Source organism: Mesocricetus auratus, unplaced genomic scaffold, assembly GCF_017639785.1.
Source record: "Mesocricetus auratus isolate SY011 unplaced genomic scaffold, BCM_Maur_2.0 Super-Scaffold_100014, whole genome shotgun sequence".
NCBI classification, from domain to species: domain Eukaryota; kingdom Metazoa; phylum Chordata; class Mammalia; order Rodentia; family Cricetidae; genus Mesocricetus; species Mesocricetus auratus.
In genome coordinates this window covers 18,179,914-18,198,263 of record NW_024429197.1, presented here as the reverse complement: position 1 = coordinate 18,198,263, position 18,350 = coordinate 18,179,914, and the positions used below count along the sequence as shown (strand labels likewise).

Here is an 18,350-nt window from a genome sequence, read left to right as displayed (position 1 = left end):
AGACCTGGAGATACAGCACATGGCTGAGAGTTGAAATGGTCTTCTCTGGGCAGTGTGCCTGACCTGATTTTATGAAGCAGCCTCCCGTTCAGCCAGTGTGTATCAGACACCAGACACCTACTAGTGGCCAACGTTGGAAGCGCAAGATCTAATTGCTTATTGCACAGCCAGATATAAAAGGAATGAGGCATGAGTCTAGGCACTGTGGACTCAGGGGGCTGTTCCTTGCCTAGTCTCCACGCCCCTGGGGGGCGGGCAGGGAGTCCTCGCAGGGGAAACTGAGTAGTGAGTTCACTGCCCTTGTAACGCAGGGCCCGACCTATGCATTTCTGCAGACTGCATCTCCCTTCCTGCCCTCCCCCCACTGCACTGCCTACCACAGCGTGTGCCCCTTTGCCAGTTAAGTTGAAGTGCATAAGACAACGGAGAAGGATCAGAAGCCATTTGGGGTCATGGATGACTTAAGATTTCTACAGCATGTTAAGTGTGGGCAGGGGAAATATTTTGACCAAGACCACTTTATGTAAGACAAACCCAGAATCCAGGCCAAGCTAGTTTCTCAATTGTGACTGTCGTCCCCGACCCCCAGGTGGTTCCCCTGTACTCTTTCACACACTTTTTGAATTTTCTGCAGTCAGGATGAGGTTCATCCAAGCAACCTTTGCAGTTTGTTTGGGGGTGTGTCCATAGTCTGTGCCTCCATTCTGGTGGTTCTTGGCATTATCATGTCAATGAGTAATGTAGGCATTTAGTGTGCGCTCCACAAGTAATGCAGGGACGAGCTGGAGATAGTGGTGGGCCCAATTCTGACTCAACCTGATCAGCTGGGTCTCAGTCCTTCCCCTCTCAAGCCAGATGTGTGGTTTATTTTATTTTTTTTTTGAGACAGGGCATTATGTAGCCCAAGCTAACCTCATATTCACTATGTAGCAGAGGGTGACTTGAACTCCTGATCCCCCTGCCTTTAACCCTTACATTCTACAATTACAGGCAGGTACCACCACACCTAATAAATTGTTTTGAGTATGTTACACTGAATTTTGAGTGTAGGCCAACAGCAATCACATAGTGTAGAATGGTTGGCAGGTTTAGAGGGTGAACATTATAACAGAGATTTGCTTTGCTTTTTTTTTTTTTTTTTTTTTTTTTTGCGAGACAGGGTTTCTCTGTATTGTTTTGGAGGCTTTGCTTTGCTTTTCAGGGGTCCTGGGAACACCCTGAAGATGGAAGCCCTGTGTTGCCACAGGATTTCCCTATTATTGGAGATGGGCTTTTAATTACCTTAAGAGAACAGTAGCTTCTGGCATTCAAAGAACAATGCCTTGATGTCCTCACTGATGAATTACTTCACAGGTGACCTCATTTCAAGTCAAGACATGTAGATCTGTCCAGCAAGGGGGCCCTCCACAGTGCATCTGCCCTTCCATCCTGAGCAGCTCTGGTACAAAATGTCCAGAGGAATCAAGTAAGTCAGAAGAGGTCACCTTTGGGAGTGCTTTGAACTAGAAAACCATGCCTCCCCTCTGGCTGGTTGGTCTAGACTACCATACCTTATTTCTGGAGTCTACTTTGTGGTATCTTCCTGTTTTTAAACAAGTCATTCAGGTGACTGGGTTTACAACTCAAGTGATTAAGAGCACTGGCTACTCTCCTAAAGGACGAGGGTTCAATATCCAGCACCCACATGGCAGCTGGTCTCAGAGGATCTGAGGGCATTGCCAGCATACGGTGCACAGACATATACACAGTATTCATATACATAGAAATATAATCAGAAAAGCAAAATTACCGCCAAACTAACCCAAACACCGAGGGTGCCATTGTTTGACATTATCCAGCCCATTCTTTGAAACACTGGGATAGGGAGCTCAACCTTCCAAGACAGTCCCTTCCTTAGGAGGACTAGTATAACTGAAACACCTCATGTGTACTTTGCGTTTTGTTCAAGCGAGTTTATCCTGCCAGGGTTGGAAATGGAGGCCACCAAAGTAGACCTGATTCTGGGTAGTGTGGACTTCTACTGGATCCCTGGGGCAGGCTCAACATTGTCTGAGAGATGGAAGCCTCAGGTGGGGTTAATCATAGGCTGTTGCTTCTCTCTTCCAAATCCCACCACTGGCCAGAGGCAGCGTCTCTATTAAGTGCACACCCAGCAAGCCCAGCAACAAACGACTCCAGTTCTTTCCCGGTCTTCTGCCGCCAGCACTGCATGCAGTTCACCAGTGTGGAGAACTGGAGGAAGGCAGGGCCCTGCCAGAGCCCCAGAACTGTGAATGAGCAGGAAGCAGGATGGTGGCCCTGTAACTCCTGGCCAAGCCCCACACTGGTTTACTTGGATGTCTTTCAGTTCCTCCTCCTTAGCTCCTGGGAAAACATGTGGGGAGCACAGCTGTGAGTGACCACAGCCTGGATCTTGGAGTCCCTTTTGGAGGTCAGTGCTTTTGCCCATAGGAAAGGTGTTCATACTTCTGAGGAGGCAGCTGTCCAGGGTTGTCCACTCCAGGAGCTGCCCCCACCCCCACCCGGGGAATGCAGCACAGCTGGAGACAACAGGCAGGCTGAGTACTGATTTAAAAACCAAAGCAAACCAAGATTTATTGAAAACAGCAATCTTTCAGTAGGGCAAATCAGCTGAAATGCCACTGCTCCGAAGACAACAGGGATGAAAGCCTCAGCAGTAGAAACCCCCTGAAACACTCCCACCTGCAGAGGACTGAAATCACAAGACTATAACAGCCTCCTGTGCACTTCTGGTGAGCCCTCCAGGACAATGATCCAAGCAGTCTACAGACCTGGTGGGACCAGAGACCAGACAGCTCAGTCACTCTGCACCAGGTACACACAGCCCTGACTAGGCCTGTGCTCCCTATCCAAATAACTAGAGTGCACAGCAAGGCACCAGAGCTGTCAAACCAGCACGTGGTCTTTTAAACAGAGACAGAGAGAAAGCACCATGCCTCGTGTCAGCAGGGGAAACTATATCCAGCACCGCACAGGATGAGGGGAAGAGGACAGATGTGCCTGCTCTGCCACCACAGTCCCCGCTGCCATCTTCTCATTTGCCGGTCCGTATGCTGCTGCAGATCTGGGCAAGGCGGCTCTAAAGAAAGAGAGGTTATTTCAAGACGTGCCTGGCACGCCAGCCTGCAGCTCTTGGTCTACCCAAGCACAGGATTGCTTTTAAAGATTGATTTATTTTATTTTGTGTGTGTCAATGTGTCTAGTGTCTAAGGAGGCCAGAAGAGGGCACGGGGGTCCCCAGGAACTGCAGTTACAGATGCTGTGAACTGCCATGTGTGCTGGGAGCCAAACCCGGATCCTCTGCAAGAGCAAGCGCTCCTAATCACTGAGCCGCGCTCAGCTTCCCAGGCCTAGATCTGCTGCCTCTTTCTTCTGCTCTTTATTAATACAAATAGAGACGAGAGACTCGTTTCTTAAGTGAGACAGTGATGCTGGGGGATGACTGCCAGTGTCTATGAGACCCTAGCACTTATTTACTTAGGATCCCAGCTTGAGCTTGCCTATTCCTGATATACAGAGTGGGCCTTCAGCAGCGCCTGTACCCCAAGCTCCTGCCCACACCAAAGCACGGCTGACTGGGCTATTCCTCTTGAGCATTTAAACTAAGAAAAGGGAATAGTGTTGACAGTGGAACAGTAAAGAAAGAGCTGGTCTATGCTCTGCATAGCCCCACAAAGGCCAGTGTCAAGGGCAAGCTCCTCCACATGGGGATGAACTTAGGACTCACCGAGAGCTTCTTAATGTTTCCTAGGGCCTCTGGATTCAGCTGAGCAATATCAATCCTCTGCAAGTCACTGGCCAGGAGCCGCAAGCTCTGTATGGAAGGAGAAAGGGTTAAATGGCATGTTCTTCCAGACTGGAACCGTTACCAGCAGCCAGTGTACCCAGGGTCCCCTTGACATTCTTGTGATGACAGAAGACAGCTAGGATGGAGAAATGATGACGTAGGCAGCATGTTAGACCTCAGGAGACGATGCTATCAGTGGACCACTGGTTGGGCTACACAAGTACAATGCCAAACAGACCAAATCTTCGTTCAGTCTCCCTCCCCTCCACGCAGGCTGGCAACCTGCTCTGTGCAGCACTGAGAAACCCAGCAGCCTGTTCCAGAATCTCTCAAGACCCCAAATGTGCCTTCCTCTGCGTTCCTCTAATAGCCATCACTGTACATGCCACAGATAGTAGCATTCCAAACCCACTGTTTCTCAAGGACAGCAGAAGACAGCTGAGGGACAGACGGAACCCAGGGTTGGGCATGGGTCCTCCCAGCTGGGCTTTGACTCCGGCAGTGTGGTAACTAGGATCCACCCACTAAAGGGACTCTTCAGAGTCTCTGGAGCAAGTGTGGGGACAACTCACGGGAAAGCACACTGCAGAATTCTGGGGCCTGGCTTCCCAGGGTGCCACTTACCGCACCACCACCCACAGGCACAGTGAGGGAGATATCTTTGCTGTCAGCAAGGGGGCTGCCATTGATCGAGATGTTGTAAATCTGCTCTCTGGCTGCTGGAGTGCGCAGACCTGGGGTCTTGAAAACCCTAAAAGTTGAAGAACTCTGTGAAGATGGCCTGGCAGACTGAATAATGACATCCTCACAATAAGCCCTTCCAACCCCATCTGGTTGCAAGCTGTAGTTTTCAAATCACACATTCCTAAGAAGGCAAATTCTAAATTTAGGGAAAACATTTTTCAAGCTGTAATGACTAAACACAGCTGGAGAAAGGAGGCTGCAATTATCAAACATACATCCAGCAAAAGTCAACTCGTACCCATGCAAACTGAAGGCACCCATCCACAGAACCAGAAACACACTGGTTCCTGTGCTTCCAAGAGCAGCTAAATACTTTTATCCCAAGGAACTCTTCAGGGTCAAAGGATGGTGATTCTGAGACATGACACTAATCCCTGAGACCAGCCTTCTCTACACAGAACTCCATTATGTATTTCTTTCAAATTAAGTAGATGTCACTAGAACCAGTGGAATACAAATCACCAGGTGGTGGTAGCACACACCTTTAACCTCAGCATTCGAGAGGCTGAGGCAGGCGGATCTCTGTGAGTTCAAGGCCAGCCTGGCCTACAGAGCAAGTTCCAGGTCAGCCAGGGCTGTTACACATAGAAACCCTGTCTTGAAAAACCAAAAATAAATAAATAATAGAAAAAGTGGAAAGTCTCCTTCATCTGAGACAGCCACTTCTTGTTCCACTCCCTAGAAGTTACTGGCCTTAATCCCTTGTTTTTCTAATGTACAAGAGCAACAGGAGCCGGGCGTTGGTGGCGCATGCCTTTAATCCCAGCACTCAGGAGGCAGAGGCAGGCGGATCTCTGTGAGTTCGAGGCCAGCTTGGTCTACAGAGCGAGTTCCAGGACAGTCTCCAAAACAATAAAAACAATACAGAGAAACCCTGTCTTGAAAAAACCAAAACCAAAACCAAAAAAAAAAAAAAAAAAGAGCAACAGGACTATGCAGTTCACCTGAGGCTGCCTAGAGAACTGCTGACTGTGAGCTCCACCCTGGGACACACACCATTCTCTGTTGGCTTTTGTTAACAACAGTCTTGTCATGTTGGCTTCGGGAAAGGTACTACTCAGCTTCCAATGCCATCTGACCAGAATCAGAGAAGGCTAAAAGCACAGGCCTTCGAGTCATCACTGTGCTCCCCTTCTCATCAGGGAAGGAACTGAAAGTGGTGTCGGGGTGGGGCCAATGGTGGGAAGCTCAGCCCAGGAGCATCACCTATACTCCCAGTGCTGTTCACAGAGGGGCTACACCCAATCCAAGGGCTGCTCTTGGTACTCACCTGGAATCAAACCTTGGTGTCATGCCTGGGGTTGGTTTCACCAAAGATGGCTCCAGTCTGCTCACAGCTGGTGTCACAAAATCATGGCTTAACCTGCAGGTAAGAAACAGCCATGAGGGGTGTCAAGTCACAGGTGCAAGGATGGCAGTAGCCACAGCAGCAAATGGTCATGTTGGATGCTGCCCCACACCCATCATGTCATGGAACCCTCTGAGTTGCCTGGGAGGGGTGCACTTTTGTATCTATTTATAGCCACAGATGCTCATCACAGTAAAGGACTTACAGATCACACAGTAGAGAGGAGCAGACGGGCTGAACCTGCCAGCCTATGGCAGCAGGTGGAAGAGCCCGGGCGCCACAAAACTAACTTGTCTTCCCTGGGCAGCTGTCAGGGCACGGCCTGCTCTCCTTCATAGACAGGTAGTACCGGGCCCAATCCCGTAAGTTGCTTCCCATCCTTACGAAGGTTTTACAGTGGAGTCTGTATGACCCATTTCAGCCCATGGAGATACTTAACTAAGCAAGACCAGGAGGGCATGTTAAGAAACATGGAGAGGTGGCTCTATGGTTAAGAATACTTCCTGCGGTTCCAGAGGACCCACAACCCCAGTGCCCACATCAGGTGGCTTCAGCTGCTATCCCCTCATTCCCCAGAGCTCTCTCTGCTTCTTTTCTGCCAAGCTGAATGGAGTTCTCCAACAAAAACAAGACAGCACATCTATCTCAGGACACCATCACCTTTTGCTCCTGCCTCTTCCTTGTATGGACTGGGTTCTCTTCTTGGATGGAGGGCATCTTTTGACCTAAAGGCACACTCAAACAAACCTCAAGTTACGAAGAGCCTAGCAAAGGAAGCTAAAAACAGAGGGGAAGGAGAACTGGCTTTTGAAAAGAAAAGTAAAACTCAACATAGGAAGATTCATCAAAGTTTAGCACAGTGGTGCATGCTGGTAATCCCAGCATCTGGAAGTCAACCTGAGCTACATAGTAAGACTATCTCAAAAACCGGACCAAAGGACCACTGTAGAGAATTCAGTGATTAAAATATTGTAGAACTTGAGGACTTTGAAATAGAAGATGTGGGCCAAGATTCAAGGGAAATCTTGTGTGTAAATGTGTGTGCATGCTCAGATACATGTGTACATGTAGAGGCCAGATGGATGCTGGGTGTTTTCTTCTAGTGCTCCTCCCCTTATTGTTTGAGACAGGCTCTCTCGATGATCTTGGAGCTCACTGATTGGCTAGTCAGGTTAGCTTGTTTCCACTACTTTCCTTAAAGTACCACTATGTTGGTGGTTACTCAGGGCATCCCAGGTGCCTGATCCAGGGACTCCTCTGCAGTCCTCACCTTCATGAGTCCTGGGAGTGCCTGACAAGAATCCCATTCTCTCCTTGATCTCTCCCTCCTGACCCCCCTGTTCCTCTTCCAGGCCATCCGTGGGACTCTCCTCGGGCCTCATTTCTACCTCTCCTCTAGTGCACATGGGTAGCTCTCCCTCTGTTGCTCTTCCCTCTAGTGCACATGGGTAGCTCTCCCTCTGCTGCTCTCCCTCTGCTGCTCTTCCCTCTAGTGCACATGGGTAGCTCTCCCTCTGCTGCTCTCCCCTCTGCTGCTCTCCCCTCTGCTGCTCTCCCCTCTGCGCACTCTCCAGCACAGGTTTCCCACCTGGGATCAGAGTGTCTCTCATCTCTCCACCACCTAGGAATCCTGCCTAGCCTAGACATCCTGAAAAGTACTTAACTCAGCAGGGCAGGCAACTGGCAGGTGCCCCCTGGAACCTTAACCAGCGATTCTGCCTTTTCAGGGGTCCTACAGTCACTGGGACAACAGCTGTCTAGTCTAGGCCAACCAAGCTCCCCTTTTCTTGATAACACTCAGCCCAAAAATCATCCCTGCTTTTTTTTTTGAAGAGGCATTTACGTCAGACTGTCTGGACTATGCCCCTTGCCGTCATTTTTTCTCCTCTTCCATTTATCCTGAATAGTTTGAAATATTGATAGCACTTACTAGTGCCTAGCTGACAGGATGGAAACTCAAGCTTGGTATACTGGGCGTTCTATTACATGGTCTCTACTTCCCTCTATTATTATTATTATTATTATTTTTTTTTTTTTTGGTTTTTCGAGACAGGGTTTCTCTGTATTATTTTGGAGGCTGTCCTGGAACTAGCTCTGTAGACCAGGCTGGTCTCGAACTCACAGAGATCCGCCTGCCTCTGCCTCCCCAGTGCTGGGATTAAAGGCGTGCACCACCAACGCCCAGCTCATTATTCTATTGCAGCTATACCAAACCACTTCCTGCGCCTCGCCTGTCCCCAACTCTCCACCCTTTCTTCTTCTTCAGCCAGTGAAGCTTGCTCTGACAGGATTGGCTGGGTGTACCCTTAAGCTTCCTCTTCTTCCTCATCCACACACTGTACACCTGTGTCTGCAGTGACATGCTATTTGACACACAAAGTGCAATCTTTTCAGTCTGTGAACTCTGCCAGAGCAACACCGTATTCCACATTAAAAAAAAATTATTTATTTATACAGGTGTTGTGTCTGCCTGTATGTCTGTGTGCTACAAGTGTGCCTGGGGGCTGTGGATGGAAGAAGGTGTCAGATCCCTTGAAACTGGAGTTGCACACAGTTGTGAGCCACCGCAGGCACTGGGAATTGAACCAGGGTCCCCTGCAAGAGCAGCCAGTGCTCTACACGGCCCCGCCATCTCCCCAGCCGTACCCACCTTTCTGTACTTGTTTAACCCTGCCCGCATTTATCCCTAACTCCAATCCCTACTTACTCTTGTAGATCGAAGATTCCTAGGATTCTTTTCTTCTTCTTCTTCCTCCATTATCACTTCATCCACCTGGATCACCTTCCGCTCTGTAACAAGCAGTTTTAAGAGTTACTTCTGTTGGACCTGTCTGCCTCAGAGGAGTTCCTTAATTACGAGAATTTGTTATTTCCACTGGAATCATTAGCACATCCCTTGTATCTCCTAAAATAATTATAATTTTATTTACAAATAGCAATGTAGTAACTAGTAGTTTTTTTGGGGGGAGGGGATGTTTCCGTGACAGGGTTTCTCTGTGGCCTTGGCTATCCTTGAATTCACAGGCTGGCCTCAGAGATCCCACCTGTCTCTGCCTCCCCAGTGCTGGGATTAAGGCATGTGCCGACACCACCTGACTATATCTAGTAGTTATAGACCAGGCAGTCGTGACAAACACCTTTAATCCCAGCAGGCAGATCTATGTGAGTTCAAGGCCAGCCTAGTCTACAGATCCAGTGCCAAGACAGGCTCCAAAAACTACACAGAGAGCCTATCTTGAAAAACAAACAAAGAAACAATAACAACAAAAAACAGAACAAAACAAATTATCACCAACAAAAATTTTGCTAACTAAATATAAGCTAGAAAATCCTGAGCAGGAGTTACATAGAGAAAATTCAGGTATAGCCCTTTTTTATTGGTCATGACGCTGATACATAAAATATTTGTGTATGTGTGTTTTCTGAGACAGGGTCTCAGATAGCCCAGGCTAGCTGACGCTGAGCTACCACAGGTGCTAGTGTGTCATCGTCCCATCCCCCGCCCCCAGAGGTCAAAGGGTTAAAGAACACGTGTTAACTGCTGACTGATGATGGGCCGGGTGTGTTCAGTTCCACCTGCTAACCATCAAGTAAGCAAAACTTAGGGGAAAGAAAAAGCGGAATTATCTAAACACAGACACGACAGTGAAGGCTGGACATGGTGGTGCACACCTTTAACCCCAGCCCTCAGGAGGCAGGGGCAGGCAGATCTCTGCCAGTTCAAGTCCAGCTACATATAGTTTCAGGATAGCCAGGGCTGTGTAGACATACTGTCTTTTTTTTTTTTTTTCCAAGCCAAGGTTTCTCTGTGGCTTTTGGAGGCTGTCCTGGAACTCTGTCTGTAGATCAGGCTGGCCTCGAACTCACAGAGATCCGCCTGCCTCTGCCTCCCGAGTGCTGGGATTAAAGGCGTGCACCACCAACGCCCGGCGACATACTGTCTTAAAACAAAACAAAATGTCCAAACCAACCAATCAACAAAAAGATACAGAGGGACCTAACAGACTGACATAGGGCCAGGTACTCTAAGCCAATTCCATCCTGTATGCAGGGGACACCTCAAGCTTTCTTTATTCTACAAGGCAGGTGTGATGGAAGCTGTCACAATTAGCAATGGTCTGTTTCGGGTGAGTGTCAAATGTCCCCTGGAGAGCAGCCTGCACATCCAGGCCATGGTAAGGTCTGCCTCTCACCAGAATGGGATGCATCAAGCTGCTGCCAAGCAATGACAGTGGCATGTAGTCCAGTTCTTTTTGTAAAAAAAAGGACGATGCCTTATTTCACCCAATCTGACTCCGTGCTCATGAGTTACAGCCTGGCTTCCCAAAGAACTGCTTCTGAGCTGGCAAGATGGCTCAGGTCAGGAGCCACCAAGCCTCCTGACCTGAGTCCAACCCCTTGGATCCATACCTCTAGTAAAAGAGAAGAGAACCAATTACTTTAAATTGTCCTACCAGTACACACCACCCCATTCCCAGATAAATAAACGTAGCAACTGTCCCACAGTATGGGATATGCATGTGAGATGATTTTGCACAGGCAGATCACTGAACAGAGCCACAAGAATTTAAATGCTGAGAAGGGCGTTACTTTGCAATTCTCTTAAGTCCTGCTGATAATGCCAGGTTTTTCTGTGAACCCTGGCTGTGTTGGAACTATTTATGTAGACCTTGAATTCAAGAGATCCACCTGCCTCTGCCTCTGCCTCTGGAGTGCTGGGATTAAAAGTATTTGCCACCGCCTTTCACAGATCAGGTTTTATACTTGGCAGAGAGAGGCACACTGACGAGGCCTGGTCTAAGTAGCCAACAAAGCTCCCTGGACCTCAACTCTGTTCCACAAGGGGCTTGAAATGCATTCACACCAGGCAAGCTGGCACACGCCTCTAACTCCAGCACTGAGGTAAGGGGATAGCCAGCTGTAGGCTCTCTTGTGCTGCAAACTGACAGTCCCAGTCAAACCACTAAAGGCCCTGGGAGATGGATCAGTGGGTAATGCGCTTGCCATACAAGCAAGCATGAGGAATGGAGTTCAGACACCCAAAACTGAGGGAAAAGGCCATCTGTAATCCCAGCCCTCAGGGGGTGGAGACATTGCATGTGGCAAGCAGGCTAGCTAGACTGGCTGAAGAGGGTTAGACCCTGTGTCAATAAAGTGACATAAACACCCAGTGTCAGCCTTTGTCTCCACATATTCACACACACATATACACAAAATTATATAAAAGAAAAGGAAAAGTACTCACTTTTGACAGATTTCAAAGGTGTCTGAATAGCTTCAGCTGTTAACTTGTTTATTTCTGTGATGTCTACATCAGCCTGTGACAAAGCCAGAAAGCGGCAGGCTTAGTCCAGTGTGTATGGGAAACAGTAAATTAAGGTACAGACTAATTATAAACTAATTATAAGCCTGCCCCCACAACTCAAGTCTAAGACCTTGCCAATAACTTGCTTCTGGCTGTGTTCTTTCCTTGTGTGGTTTCCTTGTCTCTTCTGTCATTCCTCAGAGGCAAACCATGATTACTTCATTAATTTAAAGGGAGTTTATGGGTTTGATTGCAGCTACATATACGTGTGTGTGTGCTACATGATGTGTATACACACATCATGTAGCACACACACACACACTTTTCAGTTGTTTTTGCATATTGGTAGTGTTGTTTGTTTGAGACAGGGTCTGCCTACACAGCCAAGAGAAGACTGGGTTTGAAGTCAGGCCTTTCTTCATGGGACACTGAAGTCCCACAAAGCATGACTGACACAGGATTGTTAGATGGACTGGTAGAATTCTGAGGCTGTAAACATTCAGCAAGAAACAGTTGTAAAAGATTAGTGATGTCTACCAAGCTGATAAAAAGAAAGTGGGGCATTTCTGCAACTTTCTACCATCTCTAATGACTGGCATGCTGGCAGGCTTTGAACTCACTACTAGTGGCAGGCCATGGACACAGACAGGGCAAGAGTTAGCACTACGGCCTGACTGTGAAGTTGGACCTTAGAAGGCTCCTGAGAACAAGGATTTGAGGATTCCTTATCCTGCTAACAATAGCTCTGTACTTAAACTTAGTGCAAATAAACATAGTTTAGGCAGCAGATGCCCAAGTGACTGGTCCTCGTAAAAATCAGTATGGGGTCTTGAGTGAGGTTTTCTGCTAAGGAAACAGTATACATACATTGAATTACACTTGTCTTGCAACTCCACTGGAAGGGGACTCCTGGATGTTTACACCTGGCTTCCTCTGGCTTGGTTTTGTTAAGACAGGGTCACTCTATGCAGCCCTGACTGTCCTAGAATTCACTATATAGACAGGCTGGCCCCACAGACATCCACCCACCTCTGCTTCCTAAGTGCTTGGATTAAAAGCGTGCATCACTATGCTTAGCCTCTTGGCTTCCTCTGAACTTGGGCTCATTCTGTGATTGATAAGTCATTGCCACTATATAACTACATGCTGAGTCCTGTGCATCTTCTTAGGGAATCACCAAACCTATAACTGCAGTGTTTGAGAGGCTGAGGCAGGAGGACCAACACGGCTCAAGGTAATTCTGACCACACAGTGGTCTTGAGAGCCCCAGTAAACCTAGTTAGGAGCTTTGGGGCCATTTGGTCCCTGGATTTCAAATCAAAGCTAAGTTGGAACTCTTTCAGTTTGGTGTGTAATGCTGATTCTCCCACACTGCATCAGGAGGTTTATTTGCAGTTCCGCATATATGACTAATTTAAAATGAGAGAGACATATTAGCTAATGAGCATGTTTCAGCGAGAATGTTTTGAAACATTAATCTGGGTCTCTGCAGGGGGATGAGTCATGGAAATGTATTATAACAAGAGAGCATGGACTAACCAAGACTGCTGTACTGGCTTCCGGTCTGCTCTGAGTGTTTCCACCCTTCTGCAGCACGGATCCCTGAACACTTCAACAACTGGCTCCTAACTATCTTTCACTTCTGAAGCTGACGGACACCTGCTACTCAGTGAGACTGTGAACCCTTTAAGTCACCGTATCCTTTCAATCCAAAACTCCGATTTTGATGAACTCACACAACTATGATAAAAACCCTCCTCCCAAGAAAATAGGCGTGTGTACACAGTTTCTGCATGATTTTATCATGCCTAGGGACTCTATGAAGGCCAGTGCTGCACTAGTCCCCAATTCTGTCCAGTAATTCTTTCTGCAAGGACACAAGCATTCAACTTCTGTGCTGTCCAACATGGTGACTGTTGGCCATCACAGATATGCTGGTGTCTGAAGAAATAAACCCTTCCTTTTGTGCCTCACACCTTGCTGCCTTCAGTCTTGGGGGTGATGCTAGGAAAATGTATGGGCTACGGTGTGCTGAGTCTATGGGTCTAGAGTCTTCAACAATGTGGCATGATAAGAACAATCTCTATGTTCCCCAGTCTCCTAGGCTTGGTCACAGCATAATAAGATTTTGGTTTTTTGTTTTTGTTTTTTGGGATTGGGTTTCTCTGTGTAGCCCTGGCTGTCCTGGAACTTGTCCTCAAACTCAGAGATCCACCTGCCTCTGCCTCTGCCTCCCAAATCCTGGGATTGAGGGTATGTACCACCATATGCTCAGCTGAGTTTAAAAAGAGTTAAAGGAACTTAAGCTCTAAGTCTCTCCACTTCCCTTACAAACATCAGGGTAAAGGACCACAAAGAAGCTGACAAAATGGACCACATTCCCTGATGACTTATGATCAACAAATCCACCTTCTGCTATGATATTCTCTGCACAACATGGAAGTGTCTGTGATAACTTTGTGGGCCTTCCCCTAAACCAAGCTAGGATTCTAGGTGGGCACTATTAATTCAACTCTGATACCATCTATCTGAGAATACCATCAGATCCTGGGAAACTCCCCCTACTACCCACCTAATAGCCCTAAGTCACCCTACCTATGACTCTATTGGCTACAGACGGGAGTCCTTACAACTGTGCACACCTGGAGCTGCTGTCTCAAACAGAAAACCAGTTCACTTCATGTTCTTATATGTATGTGCATGTGTCTAAGCCCTCATGTCATCAGAGGACAATTTGATCAACTCTCTCCTACCACATGGGCTTCAGGTGTCTAACCCAGGCTGTCAGTTGTGGTAGATTATCTTTACCTGCTGAACCATTTGTGCCAGCCCTACATTTGGCAGTTTATGATAAAAATTATTACAAAGGGTATAGAGAAAGAGATTGTGGGGAAGTAAAATATCCCCTCCCACATATACTTCTCTGGCACATTTTGAGGTTACTCAGAACTGCAGACCTCTATGGGTGGGCACAGGCTGCCTCTGAGAAGCCCTTCTTGGGTGACAACTCTATACCCTGCATTAGCAAACAGCAGAGGCAGGCAGAGCCTTTCCACCAGAGGTCTGCAGCACCTAAGAAACTCTTTGCATGGGCAGAGACTGCAAGGCTAACACCTGGCCTGGCAACAGGCTGGATACATGGCCTTCTAAGAGACTGCTTGTGTATGTAACAGGGCAATCTTTGTCTCCTTGGGATGTTTCCTTAACCTCTCTCAGTTTGCACTCCCTCTTTCCACCCAACGGTCTTCAGTCTTTACCCTGCCCCCACCCCCACCCGTGAACTTCACCTTGTCAGTTTGAGGCTGTATGGAGGTACATAGGCATGACTGACTGATCATTATCATTGCGATCAGTTTACGCTTAGCTCTTCCTTCCAGAGGAAGGGGTGCTCTGAGCCCCAATCCTCTGATGGTATATAGTTGAGTCTCCTGGTAACAGGACCCCATTCAGTGTTGTCACTTCATTAACAAACTCAGGCAAGGTTCAAAGGTGCTTGTTATAACTAGCAAAGGTCTCGACACTGTAACCATGGAGTTGCACAGTTAAAAGGCCAAATATTTTGATATAAGATGGTCTTTGATATAAGATGGTCTGTTGTCTGATGAAATTTTAAGGTGGCATGAAGAAGGGACTGGAGAGGTGGGCAGGAAGATCGCAGTTCCAGGCCAGCCTGGGTGAGACTGTCAGGAAATCAAAAAGTAAACAAAATGGGATAGTGTTTGCATATAACATAAACATGTGCCATAATTTATTTTAAAGTCTCTCTAAACAAGTCCAAACACTTAACACCAGGGAAATACTGTGTAAACAGTTGATAAGCTGTGGCGCTTAGAGAATGAGTATGTACACATTCAGTGTGGATGCAATCTTTTTTTTCTGAATATTTCTGACCATGAGTGGTTGCAACCGAAGGTGAGGGAGTCACAGATGTAGGGGACGGAGGTGCCACACAGCATACTCCTGTTAAAGGACTGAGATCTACTTGGACTTCATTTATGCAGTATCTTGACACAATTATATTTTTTCAGTTGACACAGATAATGTCCCCTGACAAAACCTTTTCTACAGTATACACTCAATAGTTGGATTTTATGACAGAATTAAACTTACAAACTAACCAACCCCAAAACAAGATGATTTACTTACAGTTGCTGCCTCTTCCAGGGCCTGTTTGTTTCCTCCAAGGGCTTTAAAAAGAACACCACATTTAGTTACTATCAGGTCTGAATGATGAATTATCTTTCCCAGCACTATCAATTATCTTTCTCAAACTGGATCAATGAAGTCTTTGGTCTTGCTCTGCTTTTCACAATCTTCCAGTTTGACCCCTCCCTGTTGTAGCTAGTCATTCTACCTTCCATGTCCCCAAAGATCCTGTGGTTTCCCCAATGTGCAGCTGTCCCCATGACTCAGTGCGTTGATACTGTTAACATTTCTATTATAACACTGCTTCAAACTGTAAATACATATGTACACAACACAGCAAAATACCCAAAAGCTACTAAAGCTATTTAGGTGTCTACTCCTGTTTGAACTGAATTCCAGAGATAATATCCCTCCGTCCTGGTAAAAAACCTGGCATAGTAAATGTGCAGACTAATAAGTCTTTGTTAGATCTAGTGGTAGAATGAGAACTTAGGTTAGCTCCTTTTGTTAGAAATCCTCATGGAATCCTGTGTACACAGTTAAGATCTTGGGCCTTAGAAATAGAATGCCTGGGGCTCAAACACGAGAGCCTGAGTAAAGTATCTCTCTGTGTCGTAATCTTATCATTCTAAAATTGGCCCACAGCCTGGCATGGTGGCACACGCCTTTAATCCCAGCACTCGGGATGCAGAGGCAGGTGAATCTCAAGACACTTTAATCTAAGAGAGGTCCAGGATAGCCATGGCCACAAAGGGACCCTGTCTCAAAAACAAAAAACAAAACTAGCCTACTATTATGATTAATTTATACTTACTGGATATTACTCCCATTTTTTTTTTTGTAGTATTTAAAATTCTAATTCTGCCAGGCCTTGGTGGTGCTTGACTTTAATCCCAGCACTTGGGAGGCAGAGGCAAGTGGATCTCTTTGTGTTCAAGGCCAGCCTGGTCTACAGAGTGAATTGTAGGACAGGCTCCAAAACTACACAAAGAAACTCCTTTTTGAAAGACCAGAAATTCTACTGCTATATGATTTTTTTCCCCAAGACAGGGTTTCTCTGTGTAGCCTTGGCTCTCCTGGAGCTTAGACGGGGTATGTGCCACTATCTCACAGCTTCTATATGACTCTTTAAATGACCCTTCTCCAGTAAGCTTGTAGTGTGGGAACAATATCTGTTTATCCCTTGCTGCATCTTTAGTACCTAGCATAGGGACTGACAACTTCGTAGAAATGAATGAACACATGGATTAATGAGGCATGTCAGAAGAATCATGGCTCTTGTGAGCAAAACATGTACTTCCACCCAGGAAGAAACACACACCAGTAGCCACCAGTGATGAGGAAGACAGAAAGCAACAGCCACATAATGGATGGGAGAGGAAGGTGACAACCACTGTATTTAACATCATACTAGCATTCATATTTTCACTAACAGGAACACTCATAGTTCCCTCCCCGCGTTGCACCCGATGTCTAACAAGTGGTGGGGAATGGGTTGGGATTTCCCTCTGGTCAGAAAAATCCTCCTGTCTTTGCAGTTCACATGTGACTTGCTTGCTTTTAAATTGGCAATTTCCATAAGAAAGAGCTGTTTGAGGATACTGTTCTACTTGAACCATGACACAGCCGAATCATTTTATTCTTTTTTGTTTGTTTGTTTTTTCGAGACAGGGTTTCTCTGTATTGTTTTGGAGGCTGTCCTAGAACTCGCTCTGTAGACCAGGCTGGCCTCGAACTCAGAGATCCACCTGCCTCTGTCCCTGAGTGGTGGGATTAAAGGTGTACGCCACCAACGCCTGTCCATCATTTTATTCTTAATTTACTCATATACACAAGTATTTTCTGATTTGTGAAAATTGTGTGAGATTGACATTTCAGTGTGCCCAGAAATAAATCTCACCACGGCTCTTTCGGAACTGTAACAGAAATCCAATTCTAGAAATCTAAAACATTTGTTACCTGGCCTATTAAGAGAAAGCGTTTGCTTACCCTTTGGGCTGCAAGACAGTCCCAGGTGAGACTCCCCAATTCTCTCCTTGAACAGAGAGATGACAAGAAAAAGAGAGTGCTGTGTTGTGGCCTTGCAATTCTGTCCCTCTTCTGAAAAGCCGCAGGACAACTCTATAGTCCTACTTAGTTCCTGCGTCCTTGCCTATTAGCAGGTAGGCCAGCATAGGCTTGGTCAGACATGAAGGCTCTCTCTCTAGAGCTCTCTCTCATCTGAGGGGTAACTCATGTCAGCTTCCTTTCTACGGGTCTGTCATTCTTTCACGAGTTAAGACAGGCGGCAAATCCCCACGGGTGGTTCTGTTGGTCCTCATTAAGAACGCGCCCCTACAAAAGCTTTTAAGATTAGCACTAGTCGGCTACCAGGAAAAACGTCATCCGCTCTTACCGAAGTAGTCAAGCCAATTCATCTCGCGCAGCGCCTTGGGGAGCCGAAGGATCTCGATGTTGTACAAGTTCTCCACCTCCTTGAGGAGGTTCTGTCTGTCGGACTCGATTTGATTGATTCGAATTTGCACTGCGGAGAGATCAAGCCGACGGATCCCGTGTCAACAAGAGGGCGAAGCCATCGCACCCGCGCCCCCAAGCCGCCGGAAATTCGCGACGGCCGCGAATCCAGCCCTTACCCTCGCGGTCGAAGTCCTTCAGGAAGGAGGCGAGTTTGCGGTTCCGCAGCGCGTTAGCCCTGGTGCCCCGGCTGCTGCCCTTCCTGGGAGCCATGGCGCCGGGGGGGGGCTGCGTCGAGCGAAGGACCGAGCAGCCGGCTCAGCGGCTGAAGCAGGGAAAGAGGACGTGAGCGACCACGGAGCAGCGGGAGTTCAGCCGTTGGAGTCCGGGTACCCAGAAGTTTGCGGACGTGTCCCTGCGGGCGCCGAAACACAAACCCAGGAAACCTCGCAGCTCCAGCTGAGGGAGAGGTTGCTCCCCCGTTAACCGCCACCCAATTCAAATTTAACGGATACAGGATGGCCAGTAACAAGTCGCCGTCTTCG

General features: G+C 47.3%; 2 protein-coding genes across 3 annotated transcripts in view; one reads left to right on the top strand and one right to left on the bottom strand.

Annotated features, from left to right (window-relative positions):
• Epha10 (EPH receptor A10) overlaps positions 1-13,178 on the top strand; it is a 52,536-nt gene extending 39,358 nt beyond the window's left edge. Inside the window, exon 18 of one of the 2 annotated variants that reach the window (XR_005881259.1) lies at positions 12,698-13,178. The gene's annotated coding sequence lies outside the window, so the exon portion shown is untranslated. Of the gene's footprint in view, positions 1-1,353; positions 1,466-12,697 lie in introns of those variants that run through there. The other variant, XR_005881260.1, reaches the window with a different exon arrangement.
• On the bottom strand, positions 2,570-18,106 carry Cdca8 (cell division cycle associated 8). Its single transcript, XM_005084365.4, has 10 exons — positions 17,985-18,106; positions 17,747-17,875; positions 15,352-15,392; positions 11,146-11,218; positions 8,608-8,690; positions 6,561-6,625; positions 5,823-5,915; positions 4,433-4,559; positions 3,749-3,835; positions 2,570-3,100 (listed from the first exon to the last, which is right to left on the bottom strand). The coding sequence occupies exons 1-10, from the start codon at positions 18,076-18,078 to the stop codon at positions 3,056-3,058; spliced, it is 837 nt and encodes a 278-aa protein (XP_005084422.1). The 5' UTR covers positions 18,079-18,106; the 3' UTR covers positions 2,570-3,055.
• Between the last annotated feature and the right edge of the window lie 244 nt (positions 18,107-18,350).